The 27,626-nt window shown below is 46.2% G+C and overlaps 2 protein-coding genes across 2 annotated transcripts in view; both read left to right on the forward strand.

Annotated features, from left to right (window-relative positions):
• Positions 1-9,795: 9,795 nt before the first annotated feature.
• On the forward strand, positions 9,796-26,669 carry LOC137553813 (uncharacterized). Its single transcript, XM_068271470.1, has 4 exons — positions 9,796-9,833; positions 24,003-24,659; positions 25,571-25,641; positions 26,609-26,669. Exons 2-4 carry the CDS (start codon positions 24,027-24,029, stop codon positions 26,667-26,669), a joined length of 765 nt encoding a protein of 254 aa, XP_068127571.1. The 5' UTR covers positions 9,796-9,833; positions 24,003-24,026.
• LOC137562874 (kyphoscoliosis peptidase-like) overlaps positions 26,612-27,626 on the forward strand; it is a 31,680-nt gene continuing 30,665 nt past the window's right edge. Inside the window, exon 1 of the mRNA XM_068274670.1 lies at positions 26,612-26,720. Within this exon, the coding sequence (XP_068130771.1) occupies positions 26,675-26,720 (46 nt within the window). The 5' untranslated portion in view covers positions 26,612-26,674. The remainder of the gene's footprint in view (positions 26,721-27,626) is intronic.

Below are 27,626 nucleotides of genomic sequence, written 5' to 3' on the forward strand. Positions count from 1 at the left end.
TCAACCACACTCAGGGCCAGGCTTTAGCATGTAGTGTGGTCAGAGGTGGGACAAGGTCCTTCAGCACCCAAGGCTGAGACAGCAAAGTGCGCCCCCCCATCCCTCCCACCCCAGCTGTCACACACTGATTGCTATTACACTAAGAGGTGCCCCAGGGCCCCCACCCCCACCCCCAACACCTTAATCTCTACTTATCTGGCTTGCTGTCGCTGCCATGTATCACCTTTTCTTATTTCTTTCTGCTTCAAACACAATTGGGAATGACAGGAGGGGGGAGGAGGAGGGGGGGGGAGGAGGAGGGGGGGGGAGGAGGGGGGAGGAGGAGGAGGGGGGGAGGAGGGGGGAGGAGGAGGAGGGAGGAGGAGGGGGGAGGAGGAGGAGGGGGGGGAGGAGGAGGGGGGAGGAGGAGGAGGGGGGAGGAGGAGGAGGGGGGAGGAGGAGGAGGAGGGAGGGGAGGAGGGAGGAGGAGGGGGGAGGAGGAGGAGGAGGAGGAGGGAGGAGGAGGGAGGGGAGGAGGGAGGAGGAGGGAGGAGGAGGAGGGAGGGGAGGAGGGAGGAGGAGGGAGGGGAGGAGGGAGGAGGAGGGAGGAGGAGGGAGGGGAGGAGGGGGGAGGAGGGGGAAGGGGGGCGGGAGGGGGGAGGAGGGGGGGAGGAGGGGGGAGGGGAGGGGGGAGGAGGGGGGAGGAGGGGGGAGGAGGGGGGAGGAGGGGGGAGAGGAGGGGGGAGGAGGAGGGAGGAGGAGGAGGGGGGGGGAGGAGGAGGAGGGGGGGGGGAGGAGGAGGAGGAGGGGGGGGAGGAGGAGGAGGGGGGGGGAGGAGGAGGAGGAGGGGGGGAGGGAGGAGGAGGAGGGGGGGGGAGGAGGAGGGGGAGGAGGAGGAGGAGGGGGGGGAGGAGGAGGGGGGGGGAGGAGGAGGGGGAGGAGGAGGGGGGGGAGGAGGAGGGGGAGGAGGAGGAGGAGGGGGGGGGAGGAGGAGGAGGAGGGGGGGGAGGAGGAGGAGGAGGAGGGGGGGGGGAGGAGGAGGAGGAGGGGGGGGGAGGAGGAGGAGGGGGGGGAGGAGAAGGAGGAGGAGGAGGGGGGGGGAGGAGGAGGAGGAGGAGGGGGGGGGGAGGAGGAGGGGGAGGAGGAGGAGGAGGAGGAGGGGGGGGGGGGAGGAGGAGGAGGAGGGGGGGAGGAGGAGGAGGAGGAGGGGGGGGGAGGAGGAGGAGGAGGAGGGGGGGGGGAGGAGGAGGAGGGGGGGGGAGGAGGAGGGGGGAGGAGGAGGAGGAGGGGGGGGGAGGAGGAGGAGGAGGAGGAGGGGGGGGGAGGAGGAGGAGGAGGGGGGGGAGGAGGAGGAGGGGGTGGGAGGAGGAGGAGGGGGGGGGAGGAGGAGGAGGAGGGGGGGGAGGAGGAGGAGGAGGGGGGGAGGAGGAGGAGGAGGGGGGGGGGAGGAGGAGGAGGAGGTGGGGGGGGAGGAGGAGGAGGAGGAGGGGGGGGGAGGAGGAGGAGGAGGGGGGGAGGAGGAGGAGGAGGGAGGGGGGGGAGGAGGAGGAGGAGGGGGGGGGGAGGAGGAGGAGGAGGGAGGAGGAGGAGGGGGGGGGAGGAGGAGGAGGAGGAGGAGGGGGAGGAGGAGGAGGAGGAGGAGGGAGGAGGAGGAGGAGGAGGGAGGAGAGAGAGAGAGATTTTAACATTTTTCCGACGGAATTCCGTGTAAATCGGAATTCCGCGGAACTGACCCGGTATACCGTCGGAATGGAACGGTAACGGAATTTCTATATGTCGGAATGTGGAATTGTGCCGGAAACGGAAATCGGCTATTCCGACCATGCCTGCATCCTCCACCTCCCAATCAGATGACATGCATCAGGAGCCGGAGGAGGAGACAGCACAGGCTCCTTCCATGCTGCAATCCTCCACCTCCCAATCAGATGAAATGCATCAGGAGCCAGAGGAGGACAGCACAGGCTCCTTCCATGCTGCAATCCTCCACCTCCCAATCAGATGACATGCATCAGGAGCCGGAGGAGGACAGCACAGGCTCCTTCCATGCTGCTATCCTCCACCTCCCAATCAGATGACATGCATCAAGAGCCGGAGGAGGACAGCACAGGCTCCTTCCATGCTGCAATCCTCCACCTCCCAATCAGATGACATGCATCAGGAGCCGGAGGAGGACAGCACAGGCTCCTTCCATGCTGCCTCCCTCCGCCATACCGATCACATGACATGTATCAGGAGCCGGAGGAGGACAGCACAGCAGGGCCGGTTCTAGACAGGCACATATAAGGGGGCAGCCAGAAATTTGCAGGGGGCATAAAAAACCCCTGCGCCGCGCGTTGGCGCGGCACGCCAAAAAATGGGCGTGGTCATGCAGCAGACCGTGGGTGTGGTCATGGGTGGGGCCAAATATACATGACTTTAGCAGTGGTGTTAAAGGTCTGCTGGGATAGTTTGAGCTCTGCTGTAGTGCATCCCCCAAAAATATATGTGATCTGACAGCATTTCACCAAAAATACACTGCCAAGTTGCTGATGTATGGCACCCTTAAAGGAAACCAAAGATGATTGATACTGTTTTATACATACCCAGGTCTTCCTCCAGCCCCATGCACACAGATCGCTCCCACGCCGCCGTCCTCTGCTGCCTGCTGCTGCGGTATTGGGTCCCGTTAGTTCAGCCAGTCTGCGCAAGAGGAACTGCGCTCTTTACGTATCTCTCCAGCGACCACCGAAGAGATACGTAGAGGGCGCACTTCCCTTGGGTAGACTGGCAGAACTAACGGGACCCAATACCGCAGCAGCAGGCAGCAAAGGACGGCGTCGTGGGAGTGATCTGTGCGCATGGGGCTGGAGGAAGCCCCAGGTATGTATACAACACTGTCAATCATCTCTGGTACACTTTAAGACATTCTTAATAGGAGACCAGCAGCAGCTACAAATGATTAAATTAGGATACACAAAGCTTAAGAAGCTAGGACAGGCAGTGAAAGGGTTAAAAGAAAATGCAGGCTGAAGTGAGCAGAGCAGATAGAAGAGCAGAGGGCAGGTCAGTCAGTGAGACTGAATAGTGAAAAGAAGGGGGGTGAGCCATTACACAGAGTATATCTGACCTCTGTGCAGATTGTTCCTGCTCCCTGAGCTGCAGATAGGAATCAGTTATTAATAAAAGAGTATCCCCCTGCCCACCAATCATCACAGTGATGTGGGCACAGGGTCCTCAGGTCAGTGTGGGAGGTCAGGGGACTCGTACATTATACACAACATAGCGCCGTCCATCAGCAGCACACAGGCAGTCTGACAGGCTGTGTCCTGTGTATGCAGAGAGCTGGGCGGCTGGGACTGGAGACATAAATCACTTGCCTTTTCCTCTCATGTCTCCCCAGCGCGCCCATCCTTCTCATTCAGATACAGAGATACTTGTGGCTGGCTGGCCGAGATCACATGGGGCGGGCAGCCAGTGAGAGAGCAGAGTGTCTCACTCCTCTCTCACTGGCTGCCTGGCCCCATGTGATACCCGACCAGGCTACTGAGTGTCTCTATCTCCGCCCTCTACACACAGCACAGCGGAGATAGAGGAAATGTGTCTGCGTTCCATGGACCAGGAAGCACCAGCATATTTGAGGGGGCAAGAAGTCTATTTGAGGGGGCTCTGCCCCCTCTTGCCCCCCCCTAAAGCCGGCCCTGCAGCACAGGCTCCTTCCATGCTGCCTTCCTCCGCCATACCGATCACATGACATGCATCAGGAGCCGGAGGAGGACAGCACAGGCTCCTTCCATGCTGCCATCCTCCACCATACCGATCACATGACATGTATCAGAAGCCGGAGGAGGACAGCACAGGCTCCTTCCATGTTGCCATCCTCCACCATACCGATCACATGACATGCATCAGGAGCCGGAGGAGGACAGCACAGGCTCCTTCCATGTTGCCATCCTCCACCATACCGATCACATGACATGTATCAGGAGACGGAGGAGGACAGCACAGGCTCCTTCCATGCTGCCATCCTCTGCCATACCGATCACATGACATGCATTAGGAACCGGAGGAGGACTACACAGGCTCTTTCCATGCTGCCATCCTCCACCATACCGATCACATGACATGTATCAGGAGACGGAGGAGGACAGCACAGGCTCCTTCCATGCTGCCATCCTCTGCCATACCGATCACATGACATGCATTAGGAGCTGGAGGAGGACCACACAGGCTCTTTCCATGCTGCCATCCTCCACCATACCGATCACATGACATGTATCAGGAGACGGAGGAGGACAGCACAGGCTCCTTCCATGCTGCCATCCTCTGCCATACCGATCACATGACATGCATTAGGAGCCGGAGGAGGACTACACAGGCTCTTTCCATGCTGCCATCCTCCACCATACCGATCACATGACATGTATCAGGAGACGGAGGAGGACAGCACAGGCTCCCTCCATGCTGCCATCCTTCACCATACCGATCACATGACATGCATTAGGAGCCGGAGGAGGACAGCACAGGCTCTTTCCATGCTGCCATCCTCCACCATACCGATCACATGACATGTATCAGGAGCCGGAGGAGGACGCAGGGGCGTAGCAATAGGGGTTGCAGAGGTAGCGACCGCATCGGGGCCCTTGGGCCAGAGGGGCCCCGAAGGGCCCTCCCCCAACTACAGTATTAGCTCTCTATTGGTCCTGTGCCCATAATAATGACTTCTATAGTTACTTTGAATACTGGTAATCCTTAAGAAACTGTTTCCCATGCTTTTCTTGCACCTCTGACACTGTAGTTGCCATTGGCAGGTTTTGGTGCGCCGTATCAATTGTTATGTATAGAGTGCTTGGGGGGGCCCCATTGTCAAACTTGCATCGGGGCCCACAGCTCCTTAGCTACGCCACTGGGAGGACAGCACAGGCTCCCTCCATGCTGCCATCCTCCGCCATACCGATCACATGACATGGATCAAGAAGTGGAGGATTACAGCATAGGCTTGCTCCATGCGGCCATCCTCTGCCTCCTGATCACATGACATGCATCAGGAGGTGGAAGATGATAGCATAGAGCATTTGGCTGCCAGGAAAAATAAAGAAACCCAATGCAGCACTGGAGCAGTTATACACACCTCTCTGCTGCACGTACTATGCAATGTGGGGAAGTGGAGTGGGTCCCTTTTGCTCTCAGACTCCCCACCCCTGTGAGGACTATTGTAACACTGGTGTATGAGTTTAAAGGACAACTAAGCAGTTAAAATCTGACTGAACAGACAGGTTTTTGGGCCACTCCATCTCCTCATGGGGGATTCTCAGGGATTTCTTTGCTTTTAACAGCATTTCCTGAAGCAGTTGCAAAGTCTAACTGACAAACTAGTGTGCAAGTGATTAGGGAGACTGGCTGGTATCTTACCATTTTGGCAGTTAAACTGCTGTTCAGGAAATGCTGTTGAAAACAAAGAAAACCCTGAGAATCCCCCATGAGGAGATGAACTGGCACCTGTCGGTTCTGTCAGATTTTAACTGCTTACTTTTTTCACGATAGTTGTCCTTTATCTATTGTACATAACAACCGCGTCACGCCAATTGGCGTCAAGTCCTGGGGTGGGGTTTTGCAGGAGATTGCGCCCGCCAATGGGTGTGCATCTCTGCTTGAATGATGGAGCTCCGCTCCGTCATCAGTTTGCCAGCGGCGGTCGCCACTAGGAGACTGTTAGACAGTGAAACCGCCGTCTATTTACAGTGTACAGCGCTGCGATCTAAGGCAGCGCTGTACTGGGGACAGCTCTGACACTCGGTTGTCCCCCTGGGAGGCTCAGAGAGCGATCTGCTCTCATAAGCTGATGTCTAAGAGAGCCGATCACTGTGACTGGCTGGCGGGGAAGGGAGGGGATTAAAAAAAAATAATACAAAATAGTAAAATTTATTTAGAAAGAGACAACATATAAATACAGGATCTTCTAAAAAAATTAGCATATTGTGATAAAGTTCATTATTTTCTGTAATGTACTGATAAACATTAGACTTTCATATATTTTAGTTTCAAATACACACAACTGAAGCAGTCCAAGCCTTTTATTGTTTTAATATTGATGATTTGGGCATATAGCTCATGAAAACCCAAAATTCCTATCTCAAAAAATTAGCATATTTCATCCGACCAATAAAAGAAAAGCGTTTTTAAAACAAAAAAAGTCAATCTTTAAATGATTATGTTCAGTTATGCCCTCAATACTTGGTCGGGAATCCTTTTGCAGAAATGACTGCGTCAATGCGGCGTGGCATGGAGGCAATCAGCCTGTGGCACTGCTCAGGTGTTATGGAGGCCCAGGATGCTTCGATAGCGGCCTTAAGCTTATCCGGAGTGTTGGGTCTTGTGTCTCTCAACTTTCTCTTCACAATATCCCACAGATTCTCTATGGGGTTCAGGTCAGGAGAGTTGGCAGGCCAATTGAGCATAGTAATACCATGGTCAGTAAACCATTTACCAGTGGTTTTGGCACTGTGAGCAGGTGCCAGGTCGTGCTGAAAAATGAAATCTTCATCTCCATAAAGCTTTTCAGCAGATAGGAGCATGAACCCACTTTTGAACCAGAAACAGCGGCAGAAGCGCCTGACCTGGGCTACAGAGAAGCAGCACTGGACTGTTGCTCAGTGGTCCAAAGTACTTTTTTTCGGATGAAAGCAACTTTTACGTGTCATTCGGAAATCAAGGTGCCAGAGTCTGGAGGAAGACTGGGGAGAGGGAAATGCCAAAATGCCTGAAGTCCAGTGTCAAGTACCCACAGTCAGTGATGGTCTGGGGTGCCATGTCAGCTGCTGGTGTTGGTCCACTGTGTTTTATCAAGGTCAGGGTCAATGCAGCTAGCTATCAGGAGATTTTGGAGCACTTCATGCTTCCATCTGTTTAAAAGTTTTATGGAGATGAAGATTTCATTTTTCAGCACGACCTGGCACCTGCTCACAGTGCCAAAACCACTGGTAAATGGTTTACTGACCATGGTTGGCCTGCCAACTCTCCTGACCTGAACCCCATAGAGAATCTGTGGGATATTGTGAAGAGAAAGTTGAGAGACGCAAGACCCAACACTCTGGATGAGCTTAAGGCCGCTATCGAAGCATCCTGGGCCTCCATAACACCTGAGCAGTGCCACAGGCTGATTGCCTCCATGCCACGCCGCATTGAAGCAGTCATTTCTGCAAAAGGATTCCCGACCAAGTATTGAGTGTATAACTGAACATAATTATTTGAAGGTTGACTTTTTTGTTTTAAAAACACTTTCTTTTATTGGTCGGATGAAATATGCTAATTTTTTGAGATTGGTATTTTGGGTTTTCATGAGCTGTATGCCAAAATCATCAATATTAAAACAATAAAAGGCTTGAACTACTTCAGTTGTGTGTATTTGAATCTAAAATATATGAAAGTCTAATGTTTATCAGTACATTACAGAAAATAATGAACTTTATCACAATATGCTAATTTTTTGAGAAGATCCTGTATGTAAAAAAAATAAACAAACATGCCAGCAGGGATCAGAGCCCATCAACAGGAAGCTCTGTTGGTGGGAAGAAAATGGGGGGAGGGGGGAATCACTTGTGTGCTGAGTTGTGCGGCCCTGCAGCGAGGCCTTAAAGCTGCAGTGGCCTAAATTGTAAAAAATAGCCTGGTCACTAGGGGGGTGTACGCCTGTGGTCCTCAAGTGGTTTTTAAGGAAAGTTTAGAAGGAGCACATAAGGCAGTGATGGCTAACCTTGGCACTCCAGCTGTGATGGAACTACAAGTCCCATGAGGCATTGCAATACTCTGACAGCTCTAAGCATAACTCAGGGAGTGCCAAGGTTAGCCATTACTGACATAAGGTATTCCTAGTAATGGCACATAAAAGACCAAAGGGAGCTGAAACAATAGCCATAAAACACATTGGGCTCAATTCTGGTAGCTATGTGAGGTAAATACATTTTTGTAGGTAAAATACCTCATGAGGTATTTTCCTCTTCTTTTATCAATTCTGAAAGATTTTTCTCCATTTCCGAACATGAGGTAAAACATGAGGTAAATGCATAGAGTGAGGTAAAACATGAGGTATTTCAGTGGTAAGCCTGCAGCAAATAAGTAATAGTCGTTAATTGTCTTCCATAAGTTAGGATAGGATAGTTAGGATTTCCATTTTCCATAACTTTCGTAATTGTTATAATTTATGGAATTACGAATGAAACACCAAATTACGATTTAACACTATATTACTACATGAAGTTACGAATTACGAAATTCCAAAGGACAATTTTTCTGATAATTACGAATTACAATTTGGTGTCGTAATTACGTGAAATTCCAGCTCATCGCTGCTATTTTGGTTGAAAGAAAATAGAAGCGATTTCATCAGGACCATTATATGCATTTCTTGCCGCAGACAGGTAATTTTAATAACAGTAATATACAATACATCTGGAATATCAGTGCAATATGCTGTATCATGTTTTCCATTACAAATATACATTTTATCAGACCAACGTTTCAGCGTAGAAACGTAAACAATGACAAAAACACAATAAAGTAGATTCTGCGATCTGTCAGCTCTTCTCATTAGTCGCACATCAATTCTGGGAACACTTACATGTTTTCCTGGAAGGTACATTTCAATCAGCTTGAAGTGAAGTTCCACCTTTTTTGAGACATAAGTTAATATTGTTAGGATTAATGGCATATATATCATCTCATTTAATTTCTTACCTTGTATAAATAAAATAAAATGTTCAGCTTCGCCACACTGATATTTACAGACTCTGTCAAGACTGGAAGCATCAGAGCCTCCTTCCTGACAGCCACTCAGTTTGCGTAGGTGTGGGAAGCAAGCAACAACTATGCCTACTTTGTGCAGCTAACTACTCAAGCAGAAAGAGGAAATATCTGGGCTGTCTGCACTGAAAACTAGCGCAAAACAGAGTACAGATTCCAGACTAGATAAGTAAGGCAACTCAAACTTACTGTCAGTTTTGGAAATTTATACCTGGTTGTCATTTGAAATTGGAAACTTGATTTTAATAGCATTGCAATGCAAAACATCTTAGGCCCCAGAAAAAAAGATTCTATACATACCTGGGGCTTCCACCAGCCCCATACGCACGGATCGCTCCCACGCCGCCGTCCTCCGCTTCCTGTATCCGGCGGTACCGGGTCCCGTAGTAGTGCCTACTGCGCAGCCGCACACGTAAGGGTCTGGAGGGAGCCCCTGCTCATGCGGACAATTGGCCGCGTCCGCCGGAAGTGACGGGACCCGGTACCGGCGAATCCAGGAAGCGGAGGACGGCGGCGTGGGAGCGATCCGTGCGTATGGGGCTAGAGGAAGCCCCAGGTATATATAGAATCTTTTTTCTGGGGCCTCTGGTTCCCTTTAAGCCTGATATACACCTTTAATTTTGAACTGCGAATCACTGACCAATTTTACCATCTCCACGTAGCATGAGGGGTTACCTACACAATCTGTTCATAGTATTCAGAATCTGTTGACCCTGTTGACCCTCAGCCCCTTTTTTCCTGATTTAGTCCTGAGCAAGAAGCTTTGTTGTGTGTATTCAGTCCCACCTCTTGTCAGTGAGTTACAAGCAGTACAAGTGTGAGGTTCACCCTATGCTCTGTGTATTTACATTTAAACTGTGCTATCAGCAGCAGGCCTGTGAGTTATGCAAGCCAGGGAACGGAAAGTGTGTAAGCAGCCTTTGTAGTATTTATAGAGCTTTCAGCGCCCGTGAGGTGTGGGTGAGGGCAGCACAGCCCCTATTCCAGGCTATATAAAAAGAACGCCCCGCTACAAGGCTGCTGGATGCCCGGTGTAGCTGGCAGAGAGCTGGCATCTCTATCCTCCAGCCTCAGGGGTGGTAAGTAGATGCTAAAGACTTCCAGCTACTGCAAAGCTTTGTAAACAAACACAGCTAATAACAGCTGCCTAAAACAATGGCGACCAGTTTCTGTTCTCTGGAGAGGGGAAGATGAACTGGAAACCCTTCTGCATGGATTATCCATTGTAGTCAGGTTATAGCAATCCAGCGTGCTGGTCACCGAAGGGAAGAACAATGATGGGGATGGGCACCTGTGTACTAACTAGATTTAAAGGATACCGGAGGTGACATGTGACATGATGAGATAGACATGTGTATATACAGTGCCAGGCACACAAATACGGTAACTATGCTGTGTTCCTTTGTTTTCTTTCTCTGCCTGAAAGAGTAAAATATCAGGTATGTAAGTGGCTGACTCAGTCCTGACTCAGACAGGAAGTGACTACAGTGTGACCCTCACTGATCAGAAATTCCCCTTTTTATCTCTTTCTTGCTCTCAGAAGCCATTTTCTGCTAGGAAAGTGTTTTATAGTTGGAATTTCTTATCAGTGAGGGTCACACTGTAGTCACTTCCTGTCTTAGTCAGGACTGAGTCAGCCACTTACATATCTGATATTTAACTCTTTCAGGCAGAGAAAGAAAAAAAGGAACACAGCATAGTTATTAGTGTGCTAGGTACTGCTAAGGTGGCCATACACTTATAGATTTGCAGCAAATTCGACCATCAGATACATTTCTGTCAGATGCCTGTCAAGTCGAATCTGACAGGAATGTATCTGATGTGTGCCACACACTAGGAACAGATTTCCAATAGATTTCAGAATGATATTGCACCATTACATCCATTGCAACTCTATGGGCCATCGTTCTGCTGCCAGCCAGCAGCAGATTGACCTAGATTTTCCATCCTGTCAGATAGATCAAATCGATCGAAATCGATCGAAATCAGCTTCAAATTGATCGATTTGCTGATTTGAAACAATCGATTTCCGATCAAGCAATTGATTCTATACAATCAATCGATGGATGGCTGAAATCGACCAGTGTATGGGCCCTTTTACACCCAAAATGATCCCAGTGGGTCGGAGAGCTCAGAGAAGCTCTTTTGCATAGAGAACGGCTGCAGTTTTTTAACTCTTCCTGTACTGGAAACAATATGAGACTCTCTTCTTTGCTGCTAATGTTCTATTTGTTAGCTGTACAACACATACAATTCATTCTCTCATTCATTCTATCAGCTGGTTTGCTTTAAAGAACTGGTCAATCGGCTTAGTGGATTTTTTCATAGACACAATGATAACTGGGTGTTATTCCAGAAAATTCCGTTGGAATTATAAAATTTCCGCGGAATTCCGTTTAAGAGGTATAGGAATTTCGTTCCGACCACCGGAATCGGAATTAGCTAATTCCGGCCGGAATCACGGAATTAATAATTCCGCGGAATTTTCCGACCATCCCTACTAGGCTATTTAGAAATTCTAGTTATGATTTAGTAGTTATATAGCGCTGACATCTTCTGAAGGGCTTTACAGAGTATATACAGTATAGTCTATGTATAATTTATATAGTATAGATAGACTATATATAGTATCACAGAAGTAGTCTGAAAGATTAAAAGTGGGTTCTCAAAAAGGTGCATTACCTGAAAGGCAAGCACTGCACAAGCAGATGGCACCAGGCAGGGTTGTGCTCACGAGTCCCGAAGGACTCGAATTCGTGATTCAAATGAGGCTTAACTGCCTTAGCTGTGCGCCTGGGAGAGAGGGGGTTACTTACCCATAAGTCCTTCCAGCGATGCGTGCAAGACGTTGGGGACACTTGGAAGACAACGGACTTCGGGGTAAGTAACCCCCTCTCTCCCGGGCGCACAGCTAAGGCAATCAAGCCTCATTTGAATCAGGAATTCGAGTCCTTCAGGACTCGTGAGCACAACCCTGGTGCCAAGCAATTGACTCCCACAACGGAAGTTATGTACACATGCTGGACTGAACTCGGCCATGGACGATATCGACTGTAATGGTCAAGAATCGAGAGTCAGACCTGTGTGTGTATGGCAGCCACACAACGTCTGCTAAACATCATGGAGAAGCACATGATCAGTTGACAGATTTGTAACACTCTGATTTGCTGGTCATGATCATGTGTTAAACCAGGAAGTCATCACTGAAAATCAGAGGCTTACAAATCTATCAGCTGATCAAACTGATCATGTGCTTCTCCATGAGTTCTCCAAGGCTGGGCCATCTCTAATGACTACTTTGTTCTCCCGCCCCTCAGCCTGTGAAAATTTGCTCCTTTGCCCGCTGTCCATCTGCCCCCTCGATTAGCTACAGACGCATCGCTAATGACGCGTCTCTATAGCATCGTCAGTGCTATGTTGCTCAGCAGTGATCGGTACGCCATCCCTTGGGCAACAGAGCGCCCCAAAAGACCCCGTGTGTACAGGGGCTTATTGTAAGATTCAATACATAGAAGATTGTTTAATTACAATATCGGGCAGCGATAAAATTTATATGGAACTTAGAAGGTGCCTGAAAATGATTCCTATAGAAAAAGGAGTGTAAGCACTGTACCTACCGCCTGATAAACAATAAACCGTATAGTACTAATCCAAACGTGTTTCATGTATCCGCTCCTTCATCAGGCGTAAAAGTGCCTGAGGTCAAATGGCACAATCTAGGGATGGTCGGCAATGCGGATTTCCAATTTGATAGAAATTCCAATATCTGCCAATGCCGATTCCACGGATTTCTGATTGCCGATTTCAGGGGAGTCTTTTTTTTGGGGGGGGGGGGGTCATTGTTTGCAAGTTCTGATCGGTCGAGTACTTCTGAGTTGACTTGGAAGTATTACACCAATCAGAACGTGCAGAATGTTACCGCGGTAGCCGAAATATCATGGAAATTTTAGGCCAATTACCAGACTTGGGAATGCTTTGTAGTATCTGAGTCTTGTGATTGGTCTAAAATTACTGCGGTCATTCTGCTTTCTCTGATTGGTCCAAAGCTTGAGAGTTCTGGGATAGGGCTAAAATGACCGAGTTGCGGTAATGCAGCATTTCTTCAGAAATCTGATTTCCGTACAGAAATGTGGAAATTTCAATTTTCCGTGGAATCCGAATGAGCATTACCAATGAACCTAACAGTTCCCCAGTGTACTCCCCAGAATTTTTTTTCCAGCCGGGTGGCTGCTCACAACATAGGAGGGTGAGGAGGTGAGCCGATGACAGCTCACCAAAATTAGCTGGGAGGAGCACCCGGCTAAAAGAGCATGGGGAGAACACATGTTCTCTTCTTAAGTGAACGCCATGTCTAATCGTCAGGTTAAACAAGTTACGGTACAGCTGGTGCTCAGGATCAGGGAGCATGAACCAGGCAATTTGGGCACCCACTAGAGCCAGAGGTTTGGCACCTTTTGAAATATCAGCATTGAGGGGTAATTTGGGCACCCAGGGTGCCCAATAAATAGAGCCTCAGTCGCCAAAATTATGCCTTAACACCAATATTTCAATAAGCGCTTATGGCCGCGCCTGAGAAATTACTTTTTTTTTTTCTTGGGACGGTGATTGGCAGCGGGGGTTAAGGTTAGGCTGGGGGGGTTAGGTTAAGGCATTTGGTAGGAAGTTTGGGGAGGTTAGGCGTCCGGTAACGTCAGGTAGGAAGTTTGCTGGGAGGGGGGTTAGTAGTCAGTGGGGAAGGTTCTTTGTGAGTGTAGGCTTAGGTTTAGCCATAGTAAAATATCAGTATTAAATACCAATATTTTACTATCGGGGTTACTTGGCGCCCAAATTTCCGTGCGCCTTTTTTCGATGTACGTCAGAGAGCAAAGCCAGTTCCCATATTTATAAATGTGTTGTTATGATAATCAGAATTTCGCAAGCAGAAAGAAGAGAAAAGCATAGAGCCTGTTTTCAGATTTCCCAGCAGAATCTTCGCCCAGAGTCACTGCCCACTGCTGGACGGGTGAGGACCTGTCTCTTGTTCGTACACAGTTCCGCAGGAGTGCCACATCTCTCACTTCCTGTTTTTGCCAAATACATAAGCAGGCAGCCGGAGAGTGCAGCACTGCGTCTTGTTTGCCGAGCGTCTGCCGAACTGCAAAGTCACGGCTGTTATTTGCCAATTACCTCCCGGCGCACGCCGGCCAATAACATTCATCAAACAGCAAACATCTGCGAGCCGAGAGGGATCCAGATTCTGCCTGCCAAACATGACACATCCTTTATCCAGACAGAGCTCAACAAACAGATTTACACTCCCAGCTACCATTAGAATGTATATGTTGCTGAGTGATGCCACAGCACAGACACCTGTTACCCAGAGATCCTGGCTCACCTTATGGCCACTACAGGTTTACATGTTTTCTTTGTTCTCATTCTCCTCTCCAGGGCTGGGCGCAGTGGTGTAGCTACAAACCTCAGGGTCCAATGCTGAATTTGGATGTGCCCCCCCTACATTGAATAGCCAGGAGTAGGTGCCTCAGTATAGATAGCCAGGATTAGTTGCCTGAGTAAGTATAGATACTCAGGGATAGATGCCTCAGTAAAGATAGTCAGGGATAGGTGCCTCAGTATAGATAGCCAGGATTAGATGCCTCAGTATAGATAGCCAGGATTAGATGCCTCAGTATAGATAGTCAGGGATAGGTGCCTCAGTATAGATAGCCAGGATTAGATGCCTCAGTATAGATAGTCAGGGATAAATGCCTCAGTATTGGTAGCTAGGATAGGTGCCTCAGTATAGATAGTCAGAAATAGATGCCTCAGTATAGATAGCCAGGAGTAGGTGCCTCGGTATAGATATCCAGGAATAGGTACATCAGTATAGATAGCCAGGATTAGATGCCTCAGTATAGATAGTCAGGGATAGGTGCCTCAGTACAGATAGCCAGGATTAGATGCTTCAGTATAGTCAGGAATAGGTGCCTCAGTATAGATAGCCAGGATTAGAGGCCTCAGGATAGATAGCCAGGGATAGGTGCCTCAGTATAGATAGCCAGGGATAGGTGCCTCGGTATATATAGCCAGGATTAGATGCCTCGGTATATATAGCCAGGATTAGATGCCTCAGTATAGATAGCCAGGATTAGATGCCTCAGTATAGATAGCCAGGATTAGATGCCTCGGTATATATAGTCAGGAATAGGTACCTCAGTTTAGATAGCCAGGATTAGATGCCTCAGTATAGATAGTCAGGATTAGATGCCTCGGTATAGATAGCCAAGGATAGGTACCTCAGTATAGATAGCCAGGATTAGATGCCTCAGTATAGATAGTCAGGATTAGATGCCTCGGTATAGATAGCCAGGAATAGGTACCTCAGTATAGATAGCCAGGATTAGATGCCTCAGTATAGATAGCCAGGATTAGATGCCTCGGTATATATAGTCAGGAATAGGTACCTCAGTTTAGATAGCCAGGATTAGATGCCTCAGTATAGATAGTCAGGATTAGATGCCTCGGTATAGATAGCCAAGGATAGGTACCTCAGTATAGATAGCCAGGATTAGATGCCTCAGTATAGATAGTCAGGATTAGATGCCTCGGTATATATAGTCAGGAATAGGTACCTCAGTTTAGATAGCCAGGATTAGATGCCTCAGTATAGATAGTCAGGATTAGATGCCTCAGTATAGATAGTCAGGATTAGATGCCTCAGTATAGATAGCCAGGATTAGATGCCTCAGTATAGATAGTCAGGATTAGATGCCTCAGTATAGATAGCCAAGGATAGGTACCTCAGTATAGATAGCCAGGATTAGATGCCTCAGTATAGATAGTCAGGATTAGATGCCTCGGCATAGATAGCCAGGAATAGGTACCTCAGTATAGATAGCCAGGAATAGGTACCTCAGTATAGATAGCCAGGATTAGATGCCTCAGTATAGATAGCCAGGAATAGGTACCTCAGTTTAGATAGCCAGGAATAGGTACCTCAGTATAGATAGCCAGGATTAGATGCCTCAGTATAGATAGCCAGGATTAGATGCCTCAGTATAGATAGTCAGGAATAGGTACCTCAGTACAGGTAGCCAGGGTAGCCATGCGGAGGGGGGGGGATGCAGCAGCAGGACCAGCAGCAGTTGAGCAGTCATCAAATACTCATTTCGCCACGATCCACGAGCTGCATCTACTTACTTCTTCCTGTTCTTGCGTTCCATCTAACAGTAAGAGCGCCCCGTAGGGGCTGCAAGGGGGTGCTCTTACTGTGAGCTGGAACACAGGACAGGAAGAAGTTTGTAGATGCAGCATGTGGATTTTGGCAAAGCGAGTATTTGATGACCCCTCAGCAACAGCACGTGGGGAGGAGGAGCAAACCCCTGAGGGGCCCCTGGACGGATACACAGGCGCCTACGCCCTTGGCAAGACTGTGATTCAGTTTAGACCAGAACAACTAAAATAAGTGCAGGCTTTGGGCGCCCACTGCTACAGTGTACAGCAGGCACCTGCTATTTGTGGCCGCAGTTCACATAACCAGCCGCCACGGTTGTTAGGGTTAGTTCACAACTGGTGTGGGCGGGGGGTTAATGTTAGGTGCCCACCGGGGGGAGGTTAAGGTTAGGCACCTATGCGGGAAAGGGGGGGGGGGGAGTTGAGGTTAGACATCCACCGGGGAAGGTTGAGGTTAGGCACAACCATTTGGGCTCTGTGTAGGGGAGGTTAGGTCATAGGGAAATGTTGGCAAATAAATATTACTGATATTTCACCATATGAATTAAAGGGAGGCCTAACTGAGAGGGATATGGATGTTTCCTTTTAAACAATACCAGTTACTTATCAGTCCTGCTGATCTCTTTGGCTGCAGTAGTGGCTGAATCACACACCTGAAACAAGCATGCAGCTAATCCAGTCTGACTTCAGTCAGAGCACCTGATCTGCATGTTTGTTCAGGGGCTGTGGCTAAAAGTATTAGAGACACAGGATCAGCAGGAGAGTCAGGCAACTGGTATTATTTTAAAAGGAAAAATCCATATCCTTCTCAGTTTAGGTTCCCTTTATGTAGTAGAGTATCAGTACATTTACCGTTATTCTACCACTGGCTATTTCCTGCGCCCAGGGGTGCTGCTAAGGTTTTTGTGGGCGTGGCCATGATATGGGCAGACCATGAAGTTATCATCATGTCAATATGGACCAAAAATTGATTCTAATGGCAAAAAAGGGCCAACTCAGTACTAGCAAGAGGTACCTAATAAAATGGCTAGCAAAGAAATATATCACTTTTCTGGTCATTGTGTTCCTTTTGGTTCATGTATAAGCATACCATTTAGTAATCATAGGCCACCAAAATGGCAAAAACTGTGATTATAACCCCAGCATATCAAATGCAGCCACAAGTACCATCTAATAATAAATACAGCAGTCATTACCCCACATAGGAAATGAAAACATTGCAACCCATACTGTTTGAAATGTAGCAAACATTACACTCCATAAGACAGCAAACATTACATCCTATATGAAATGCAATAAACTCCACCCCCAATATAAGCTAGCCAAAGTTGGTTTACCCCAATATAGGTAGCCCCCCCCCCCTTCTCCAATAGGTAGCTAAATGTGTCCCCCATTATAGATAGTGCCCTCCACCCCAATAGGTAGTCAAAAATGCATGCCCTCCTCCCCCCGCAAAGGTAGCAAAGAGATCAACAGGGCTGCCGGGCAACTGGTATTGCTTAAAAAGTAATAAACATGGCAGCCTCCATATTCTTCTCACTTCAGTTGTCCTTTAAATGTCTGTCATATTGCAAGACAGATATGTGGATAAGGGACAAGATGTTTGCATGTCAAATGTAATGTATGATGTGTAATGGGCCAATCCAATTTGCAGACACAGGCCCAACAGTTTGGTCAAATGACCTCCGAGGTAGGAGACACTCCAGATATGACAACATCAGATCAAGACCATGGTGACCAAAAAAACAATTTGAGAACCTCCCCAATAGACCTTCCTCAGTTCATTGGGAAAAGCAACTAGCCCAACCCCAAATGCTGCTAGGTAGAAAACATATTCAAAATGTGTCACTAGATGGCTAATTATCCTGCATTGTCCACTTTTCCACCCATCTGAGAATTATGGATGGTTGGAATTGACAAACTCATATAAGATGTACAGTTCCATTCCAGTCCTGGGTTGTCAATTTTTGTCAGTTTGTATTAGTTTTCTGATTTATGTGTGAACCCAGCCTTTCTCGCCAGTCTGGACCTGGACAGACTATAGCGTAATCCTCACTGATTAGGAATTGCAGCCATAAAACTCTTTCCTTGCAGAGAACAGCTTCTGAGTGCAGGGAATAGATTAAAAAAAAAAAAAAGGTTGAAAGTTCATAGATTTTAGTTCTGGGACAAGGAAAGACTGTGACATTGAGCAGAGGCAATAAAACATAAAATCTACTTTTTAAGTTTTTAAACATAAAATAAAACTTTATTAACATTTCTGTATTTTTACCAGTGTCAATATTTGGTATATATCCTTATCTGTATTATTATGTACCCCATGTTTGCTTCTTACCTTGTACAGTGCCCCGGTATATGTTGGCGCTTTGTAAATTAATAATAATAGTTTTGGAAGATCTAAAAAAAAATCCTTTTTAGGAGTAGGAGGCTACAGTAGATACAATTGTATATCTCTTCAGTTTTTTTCCCCTCAGGTTCTCTTTAACTGAATGCTTGGACGAGTTTGGATGCAATATTCTTTATTATGCCGGCTATCTACATTAATGATGTTTGTGCAGCCAGTTTCGCACATGGGGTTCTGGCAATCGATCAGGGATTGGGTCATTATTTTCGTCCTCCAAACAGAGACTTTGTCGTCTCCAAGTCGCCAGGCTAATGCAACCCTTATTAGCGAATCCATCTTTTCTAGCAGGTTGACATGACAGTAAAGTGCTTAATTAGTAAGCTGTCAGCGGGCGGTACAGACTGCGGCCGTATAAAAGATTGTCCGCATGTTTCTAAACATAGAATCTGGAGAGGAACCAAACTTCTGGCTGCTCTGTTATCAGGGGAGCCGTGAAGAAATACAGCTAAATACTGGAAAGGGTAAAGGGACTGCAACCACCTAAAACACTCAGGCCTCGTTCACATTGCGTTCCGATCGCGTTAGCGTTCACATTGGGCATTTTTTCAGGCTTTTCTTTTTTGCGATTCCCGGGGCTTGGGTGGGCGGTGCGTTTTTATTAAAAGCGATTTTCTAAGCGCTTTTCCAGAGAATCTGGAAAATATTAAATACACTGTATTTATTCTTAAAAAACGCGAACGCAATCGTTGCACAAAGCGATTTTGTGAGCGTTTTGCGTTTTTCCTATACCTTCCATTACGGGCAAATCGCACTAAAAATGGTCCATGTAGCACTTTTGAGTGGCAAGCAAACGGAACGCCCCGATGAGAACTATCTCATTGGAAAGCATATTGTAAGCGCTTTTAGGGCGATTTGTACAAATCGCCTGCGCTTAAATATTCCAAAAAACGTCTCTAGTTTGAACGAGCTCTCACAGAAAGCACGTTTACAGTGTAACGCCAAAAACGGGCTTAAATCCAATAACCTATTGTCCCATGTAATTGTTTTCATCACATCTTGGAATCATTGTCCAAAAACTGCTGTACACAGTGCTGTTTTATGCAGTCTGGCCCTTACAACTGCCTCTTTAAGGACCACTCTTACAAAAATTGTAAAATTTAAAGTAAACACACACAAATGGTAAACTAAGCCATAAATTACTTCTCTCCTATGTTGCTGTCACTTAAAGTAGGTAGTAGAAATCTGACAGAACCAACAGGTTTTGGACTAGTCCATCTATTCATGGGGGATTCTCAGCATGGCCTTGATTCTTTATAAAGACACTCCCTGAAAAAGGTTTATACAAAGATGCTATCCAGCCTTCCTGTTCACTGCACAGTTCTTCGGCAGCTGGACAGAGCAGCTGCCATTCACTAAGTGTTTCTGGAAATAAAGAAAACCTTGAGAATACCCCATGTATAGATGGACTAGTCCAAAACCCGTTGGTTCTGTCAGATTTCTACTACCTGCTGTAAGTGACAGCAACATAGGAAAAAAGTAATTTATGGCTCATTTTACTCTGGAAGAAACATACTTCTTATTTGTATGTGTTTACATGTATTTAAAATTTTAAGATTGTGGCGATAGTGGTTAAAGCGGATCCGAGATGAAAAACTAACTATAACAAGTAACTTGTCTATATATTTTATCTAAAGTTTAGATGGTTTACACAACAAATCTAGCTGCAAACAGCTTTAATAGAATATCATTATTTCTTACTGTGATACAATGACAGCAGCCATGTTGTTTGTAAACATTACACAGAGGCAGCCTTATCTGTATCTTGAGCAAAAAAAACTAATCCGACCCCTCCTCCCTCCTCCCCGCTGCCTCTGAAATCTCTGGCTAGTAACACCTCCTCCGCCTCCTGCCCAGACTGAGCTCCCATGAGCCCTTGCTACTGCCAAGGCTCTCTGAAACCTGTGGGTGTGGCTTATTTAGTTTATAGGGAATTAGAGTATTAAAACAAAAACAAAAAAGTATTTGACTTGAGGAATGCCCTATAAACAATAGGAAAGGAACACAATTATGCAATGAGTAAAAGTTCATCTCGGATCCACTTTAAGTGGACCAAGGTTGATAATTAATGTGTGAAAAAGAGTCCTAATGTAAACCTCCTCCTTAGTGCTGCAGGGATTGGCGGGTGATAGGGTTAATAACTCACCTACTCGCCCATAACTCCTTCAACATCTAAAGCTTTTTTTAAAAAATGTGAAGTATAAAGCCTCATCTACACGGTACAATTTTCCATCTGAGTGACCGGTGACCTGATAAGAAATTGCATCGTGTGTAAACGTCCAAATTGTTTCTGATCAATTTTGCAATAGATTTTGCACTGATAAGCACCCAAAGTCTATTGCGAAATCTATTGCAATCCGATTGGACGGGTTGGAAATTATCTAACAGATCCGTTGATCTGACATAAAATTGTACCGAGTAGATGAGGCTGTGGGGTACCAAAAGCTGCGGGGTACCAAAAAGTAAATGATATAAGTAGGAGGATTGATACAATTGTTTATCTCGTCACGTTGTTTTCACTTTAAAGCAAAGTAAAAATGATGACTTTAGGAGAAAATTGAAGCACCATCCTTTGCTTTTCTCAGGAAGGTGTCTGAGAAATCATTATTGCATCCATATTTTTAGACTGTGATCCCGGTGTAAGATAAGAGGCCCTGTGGACACAGATGCACTGATAGCCTGTGAGGCAGAGGGATGGGTGAGGAATGTATGGTCACAGAGCTCGGTGACAGGCCGTGTAACAGTTCCCTGGAAAACACAAGGTGCACAATGCCGCAGGTCTAATAATACACCGACCTATGCTGAACATTTGTAGGACAAGAGAGTAATTATAGCAGAGCTGCTGTTCTCTATTCAAGGTGAATCTGTGTATGGCAAGAACAGAGCTGCTTTCCATAGCAAGTTCAGCATCCAATCAGTTTAAGAGGAGCTTGACTGCGGTTCAACGGCAGGTCAGATGCAGTTTGGTGTCATGGGATTTGGGATAGTGTTTCCCATTTAATAGAATAGCCTGAACGTGAACTGAATGTGAACCAAACTCAAAGGTCCATGTACACCCTGTATCATCATCGTATGAGGAAGCAATGGACTCAGTAAAACAATTTAAAGGATACCCAAAGTGACATGTAACATGATGAGTTAGACATGTGTATGTACAGTGCTCGGCACACAAATAACTATGCTGCCTGTGTTCCTTTTTTTCTTTCTCTGCCTGAAAGAGTTAAACAGCAGGTATGTAAGTGGCTGGGTCAGACTACAATGTGACCCTCACTGATAAGAAATTACAACTATTAAAACACTTTCCTTAGCAGAGAATAGCTTCTGAGAGCAGGAAAGAGATAAAAAAGGGCCAATAGTTCATAGATTTTAGCTCTGGCATACTCCAATGAATGTGTCATTGAGCAAAAACAATAAAACAGTTAAAACTTAAAAAGTAGATTTAAACATAAAATAAAACTGGAATATCTTAAAAGGTAATTTTTAGGAGAAGGAAGATAGATACAATAGTTTATTTCATTTGTTTATTTTTGCCTCGGGTGTCCTTTAACCACTTGCCGACCGCACGCTTATACCGTGCGTCGGCAAAGTGGCAGCTGCAGGACCAGCGATGCAGTACTGCGTCGCCAGCTGCAGGCTGATTAATTAGGAAGCAGCCGCTCGCGCGAGCGGCTGCTTCCTGTCAAATCACGGCGGGGGGCTCCGTGAATAGCCTGCGGGCCGCCGATCGCAGCTCGCAGGCTAAATGTAAACACAAGCGGAAATAATCCGCTTTGTTTACATTGTACGGCGCTGCTGCGCAGCAGCGCCGTAAGGCAGATCGGCGATCCCCGGCCAATCAGCGGCCGGGGATCGCCGCCATGTGACAGGGGACGTCCCGTCACTGGCTGCACAGGACGGATAGCGTCCTGTGCAGCCTCGATCGCCGGGGGGGCCAGGTAGGAGAGGGAGGGAGAGGATTTCGCCGCGGAGGGGGGCTTTGAGGTGCCCCCCCCGCAACACCCAGGCAGGCAGGAGAGATCAGACCCCCCCTGCACATCATCCCCATAGGGGGAAAAAAGGGGGGCAATCTGATCTCTCTGCCTGCTACCTGATCTGTGCTGGGGGCTGCAGAGCCCACCCAGCACAGATCACTCAAAACAGCGCTGGTCCTTAAGGGGGGGTAAAGGGTGGGTCATCAAGTGGTTAAAGAAGAACTGCAACCAAGGAACAAACAAATCAGTAGCTGAGACCCCTTTTCCCATGAGAAATCTTTACCTTTTTTCAAATAGATCATCGGGGGTCTGCGTGGCTGATATCGTGGTGAAACTCCTCCCACTGTGTGATGTCATGACTATGGTCATGACAGTTTCCTTTCTGTGAACACTGCTGCATTATGGGAAATAATGGTTGTTTCCAACTGCCAAGCAACCTGTCATTCAGCCTATAGCATTGTTAAAGGATGTGGTTACAGACAATGGTAGTTGGTGCTGTCTGTTTTTTTTTTTCTTGTCTGCCAATAGGGCCCATTCACACTTAAAAACGTTAAACGCAAGCAATTTGCGTTAGCGTTTTCCACGGGTGATTTTTCCGCGAATTAACACAGAAAAATCACTGGACAAATTAGCTTTTTTGGAGCGATCGCGATTAGCGGTTTTATACATGCTATTAGCAATCGCTCCAAAATCGCCTGAAATCTGTTACAGGTAACGCGTTCGCAATTAGCGATAATCGCAAAACGCCCACAATCGTGGCAGTGAGAACACTACCATAGGCTATAATAGCACTAGCATTTTTTTTAAAAAAGCTAGCATTTTGAGATTAGCGGGAATCGCGTGATTCCCGCTTAAGTGTGAATAGGCCCTAAAGATGATGACATGTAGTCTCATTGTGGATCAAACAACATGAAAGAATTACATGGAGAATATCAATCATTTCGCTATCCATCTTCTATTTTTTAACTTTTCACTTTGTAATGAATTGATGTATTTTTTTCCCCTAACTACTATTTCTCAGTAAAGTTCCTCTTTAATAGACAAGTCAAGACAAATAACATTTATATCGTGCTTTTCTCCTGGCGGACTCAAAGCGCCAGAGCTGCAGCCACTAGGATGCGCTATATAGGCAGTAGCAGTGTTAGGGAGTCTTGCCCAAGGTCTCCTAACTGAATAGGTGCTGGCTTACTGAACAGGCAGAGCCGAGATAGAGAAGATGTACAATACAGAGCTACTGTACATGAACCAGTTCACGGTTAGTTCATGTTCAATCTATGCTCCACCGACACTTGTTTGCTCCACCTACACCTGTGAGTTGGAAGCTGGGATCATCTTGAAGCCAGCACATGCCCAGTGAGAGGAAGCACTTGTAGCCTATCTTCCTTCCTTAGGACATGATCACTTCTTCTGACTGGGCATGTGCAGTCTAGAACTGGTGCATGCCCAATAAGTATGTGTTCATGCACAGCCATAAGGCTTCCAGAAAACAGGATGAGCTGTCCGTTCAGTTGAATATCATAACTGTGCCGAAAGACTGAGTAATGTGAAGGATCCTGAAGGTAACAAGCAGCACTCACAACATCTCTTAACATTTTAGTTCACTTCAGGACTCCTTTAAACATGCCCATTCTTTTTGCAGAAACATTAATCTGTATGTCTATCCCCAGCTTCCACATCAATCATTTTCAGAAATGGGTCGGAGTAACAGCAATGGAAGCAGTTCTGAAAACAGCCAGCCAAAATCTCTTCCCATGAAAATCACACTTCCTAAAAACAACAACTGTAAGAAAAACCAAAAGAGTACAACGGAGAGCAACCAAGACCATCAGCGAATTATCCAAACCAAAGTCGTACATAACATCATCTCCTCCAAGTCTAAAACTTCAGACTTTCAAAATGGGAATCATCACCAGTTCCATAGTGGACAACCTGACAGTCACGTTCCTACAAGAGCATCCCCTCATCTGGTTTCTGAGCAGTTCTCCGGAGTCCTGAAGGTTTCCAACATCAAAGGCAAGACATTAACAACGTCTATGACAAAAAGCCAGAAGGATGCATTCCAGTTTTGGTCCGCCAAGGTTCATGGTCAAGAAGAGAACATTGGTAGGGAAACAGCAAAGGCTAGTCCAAAGCTGAAAGATAATAAAAATATCATAGTAAAAGATACCAGCAGCAGCTTTCCTATGGAGAACGGCGGAGGTCCTGAAATTGACACGGCATCTACTTCGATGAAAGCCTTCAAGAGGAAGAAGAGAGATGAGATTTTCTCTGCCGGTGCTTTTAGTCATATTGATGAACACGTTCTTCTTGCTATAAGCAACCAGGTAGGTATCTCAAGAGCTGATTATTTTTACTGTAATTTTGTGAAGTACCTGGAAGAATATATATGTGTATATTAGTTATAGTGCCTTACAGTACTGAGAGAACATTCTACACTGATGTTAAATGGAAAAAATACACATAAAGAAAGTCTGAATTCTAGTAGTAATGGGGAATAAGAATAATAGTATACTTACATCAGAAACTGATCTCATAAACCCACTAATGGCATAAAACCTAACTTTACAGTGAACCCAACACCATTTTTAGCACCCAGGGCATCTCAATAGCACATTAAGTATACATGCCAACAATGTGGCTCATCAATAAGAAAAAAACTCTAATTTTACCGCTTCTTTTTACATTTAAAAGGTTAGCAGGGGGTTTTATGACCCTACTTCTATGGCCCTACTTGTACGTTTCAGGCAGATTAGGACTGATGTAAGTGTTTTATTGCACATATTTGCAGAGAGTAAACAAAAGCTTTTCATGAGCAGGGGGGGGGGGGGTAGATAGGACACTGTGCGTACATTTTTTTAGAGAAGTCACAGATGCTATCTTCACACCTTCCCCTGGATAAATTATATGCAGCAAGAAAGGGAGGGGGAACATGGCAGCTCCTATAGCAATTAGAAACCAAGGGAAAAAAAGTGGCATTTGGATCCCTTAAATAAAACCTAATACAATAAAACTTGGTGACTGCTACTATGTACATTACACATAAATAACTTAAAGAGGTGGTATGAGATGTATATGTCTATATAGCTGTTTTAAAGGACCAATATAATAGAATAATAATAAAATGTAAAGCAAAAACTGAAATGAGTAAGATACCTGTTGAGAAGGAAGGCTTTGGATCCCATAGAGTCTTCCCAGTCCTTTCTCTGTTCTTTCATTCCACCGCTGTTCCCCATAGAGTTCCAATGCTTTCAGCGGTCCTCGGCAGGCTTTGAAAGCACTCGCGTATCCAAGTAGTTCCGAAATTGGGTACATCCTAACTGCGCAAGCTTCAGCCCGAACTCGCATGTGCACAATACAGGTCTGGATTAAACTACATTTTCTCCATAGCAAATTTTCAGCGTTTCCCTGCATGCAAATTCAAACGTGGAATCACTTCCTATTGAAATCAATAGGCTGTTTCTGATTTGCATGCAGAGAAAAAAAAATAGTGTCTGCTTCATTTTTGCGAACCTTGCATCCGAATCCCCATAGCCGTGCATTGGCCAATTTGGAAATAGATGACGCTCCCTTACTGGACACATTACCTTAGTATTGTCAATATTATTATCGCTATCCTCATTAACTTTATCAAAATTACTGATAAGAATAAATACTACAGTAATTATTATTATAATTATTATCATCTAACGAAAAAACATTTCTTTGTTGTATCTTATAGAGCTCCTATAGAGATACTGCAGGGTATTTACTTCCTGGTTTCCTGGGAGCACAGAAAGGGTTAACCTCCTGTGTTTACATATTAGCAAAGAACTCGACAGACAGCAGACAGCTCAAATAAAGGCACGTACACACACTTGATTTATTCAAACGACGGGTCGTCAGACCCGCCTGCGGGACGGCCGTTATAGGACAGTTTTCCTGTGTGTATAGTCTGTCAGCAGGCTGGTTTTGACAGAGCTGCTGAGCGCATCTGTCAAAACCAGCCTTATCAGCCTGCGACAGACTGTACACACAGGGAAACTGTCGCTAGAGCGGCCACCCCGCCGGCAGACCTGTCATTTGCGGGAATCCGGCGTGTGTACGCGCCTTAACACTTGCTGAATGCTGATTACTTGCAGATAAGGGAGAATTAGACAGGCTGTTCTCTGCAAACACACACAGGGTGGATTTCTTTTAGTTTCCCTCCTCTCCTGTGTGAGAGTTCATGTTCGCTTTCAAATAAAACAATAATGTCTTCACAGCTTGCTCTTTCTAACTTTGTCTTGTCTTCCAGATACATTCAGAAAAATTATCCATACAAGAAATTGTTCATAAAATTACTGAAAAGTCCCTAAACAACATGGAGAAGCTGAGAGCAGTGTGGATGTGGCTATGCTACAGCATCAGTAAGTAGATGTTACCTGGCAATGTATGACTAAATATAGCAGCTCAATGAGAAGCATCTGATGAAGGAGAAACTGAAGACTTGTGCTCAGTTCTTATTTTCTAAAGTTAACCTCCCTGACGTTATAATTATTACCAGATTTGTGGTCTAAAAGCCGTGCAATTTTTTTCACAAGCTTTTAGACCCTGAAAACAAGAAAGAAACATACCACAGAGAGTCCAGCAGCAGCTCCTGCATATAACTCACTCAGGCACGGGATTACCACTCTGAGCTGCAGTTTTCCGTCCCGAGCCTGACTCAGGATTAACGCTAAGGAGGTTAGTTCCCAACAACTAAACTAGTAATTGATTAGGCAAATTCTAAAAGAAATATGTTGGATTATCGTAAATTATAAATATTATATTACCTTTAGAACTGAACTTTTCAGAGACAAATGAAACATTGTGTAGCTTTGCTTGCATGCAACTACCTGTCCACACAGACTTATGTCATGTGTGGACTACATGCAATGAACTTTTACGCCTAAGTTTCTCCTAGGTGAATTCTCACATCGTATCAATAAAATAACTTTAAAGCCCCCAGCAAGCAAGAAAATATTCCGAATTATTCTGACAGCACTTTTTACCTACTTTCTGGTACTTTTTCAATTGCGGAATGCTTAAAGAGACTCTGAATCGAGTCTAAATTCACTTTTTTTACTTGTATTTATGTTAAGCACTATAAGCCCTGCTAAACCGCCGCTATCCAGCGGCAAAACGAGGAGTTTATACTCCCCAAATCCCCTCTACAAAATCCACGCCTTTCTTGGTCATGGATTTTGCTGCTCATGGAGGCAGAGCTTTGAACTGCAGCTCTGCCTCCATGCGCGTCAATCGCCACTCAGATCTCCACCTCTTACCGCCCCTCT

Source organism: Hyperolius riggenbachi, chromosome 1 (assembly GCF_040937935.1).
Source record: "Hyperolius riggenbachi isolate aHypRig1 chromosome 1, aHypRig1.pri, whole genome shotgun sequence".
Lineage (NCBI taxonomy): Eukaryota > Metazoa > Chordata > Amphibia > Anura > Hyperoliidae > Hyperolius > Hyperolius riggenbachi.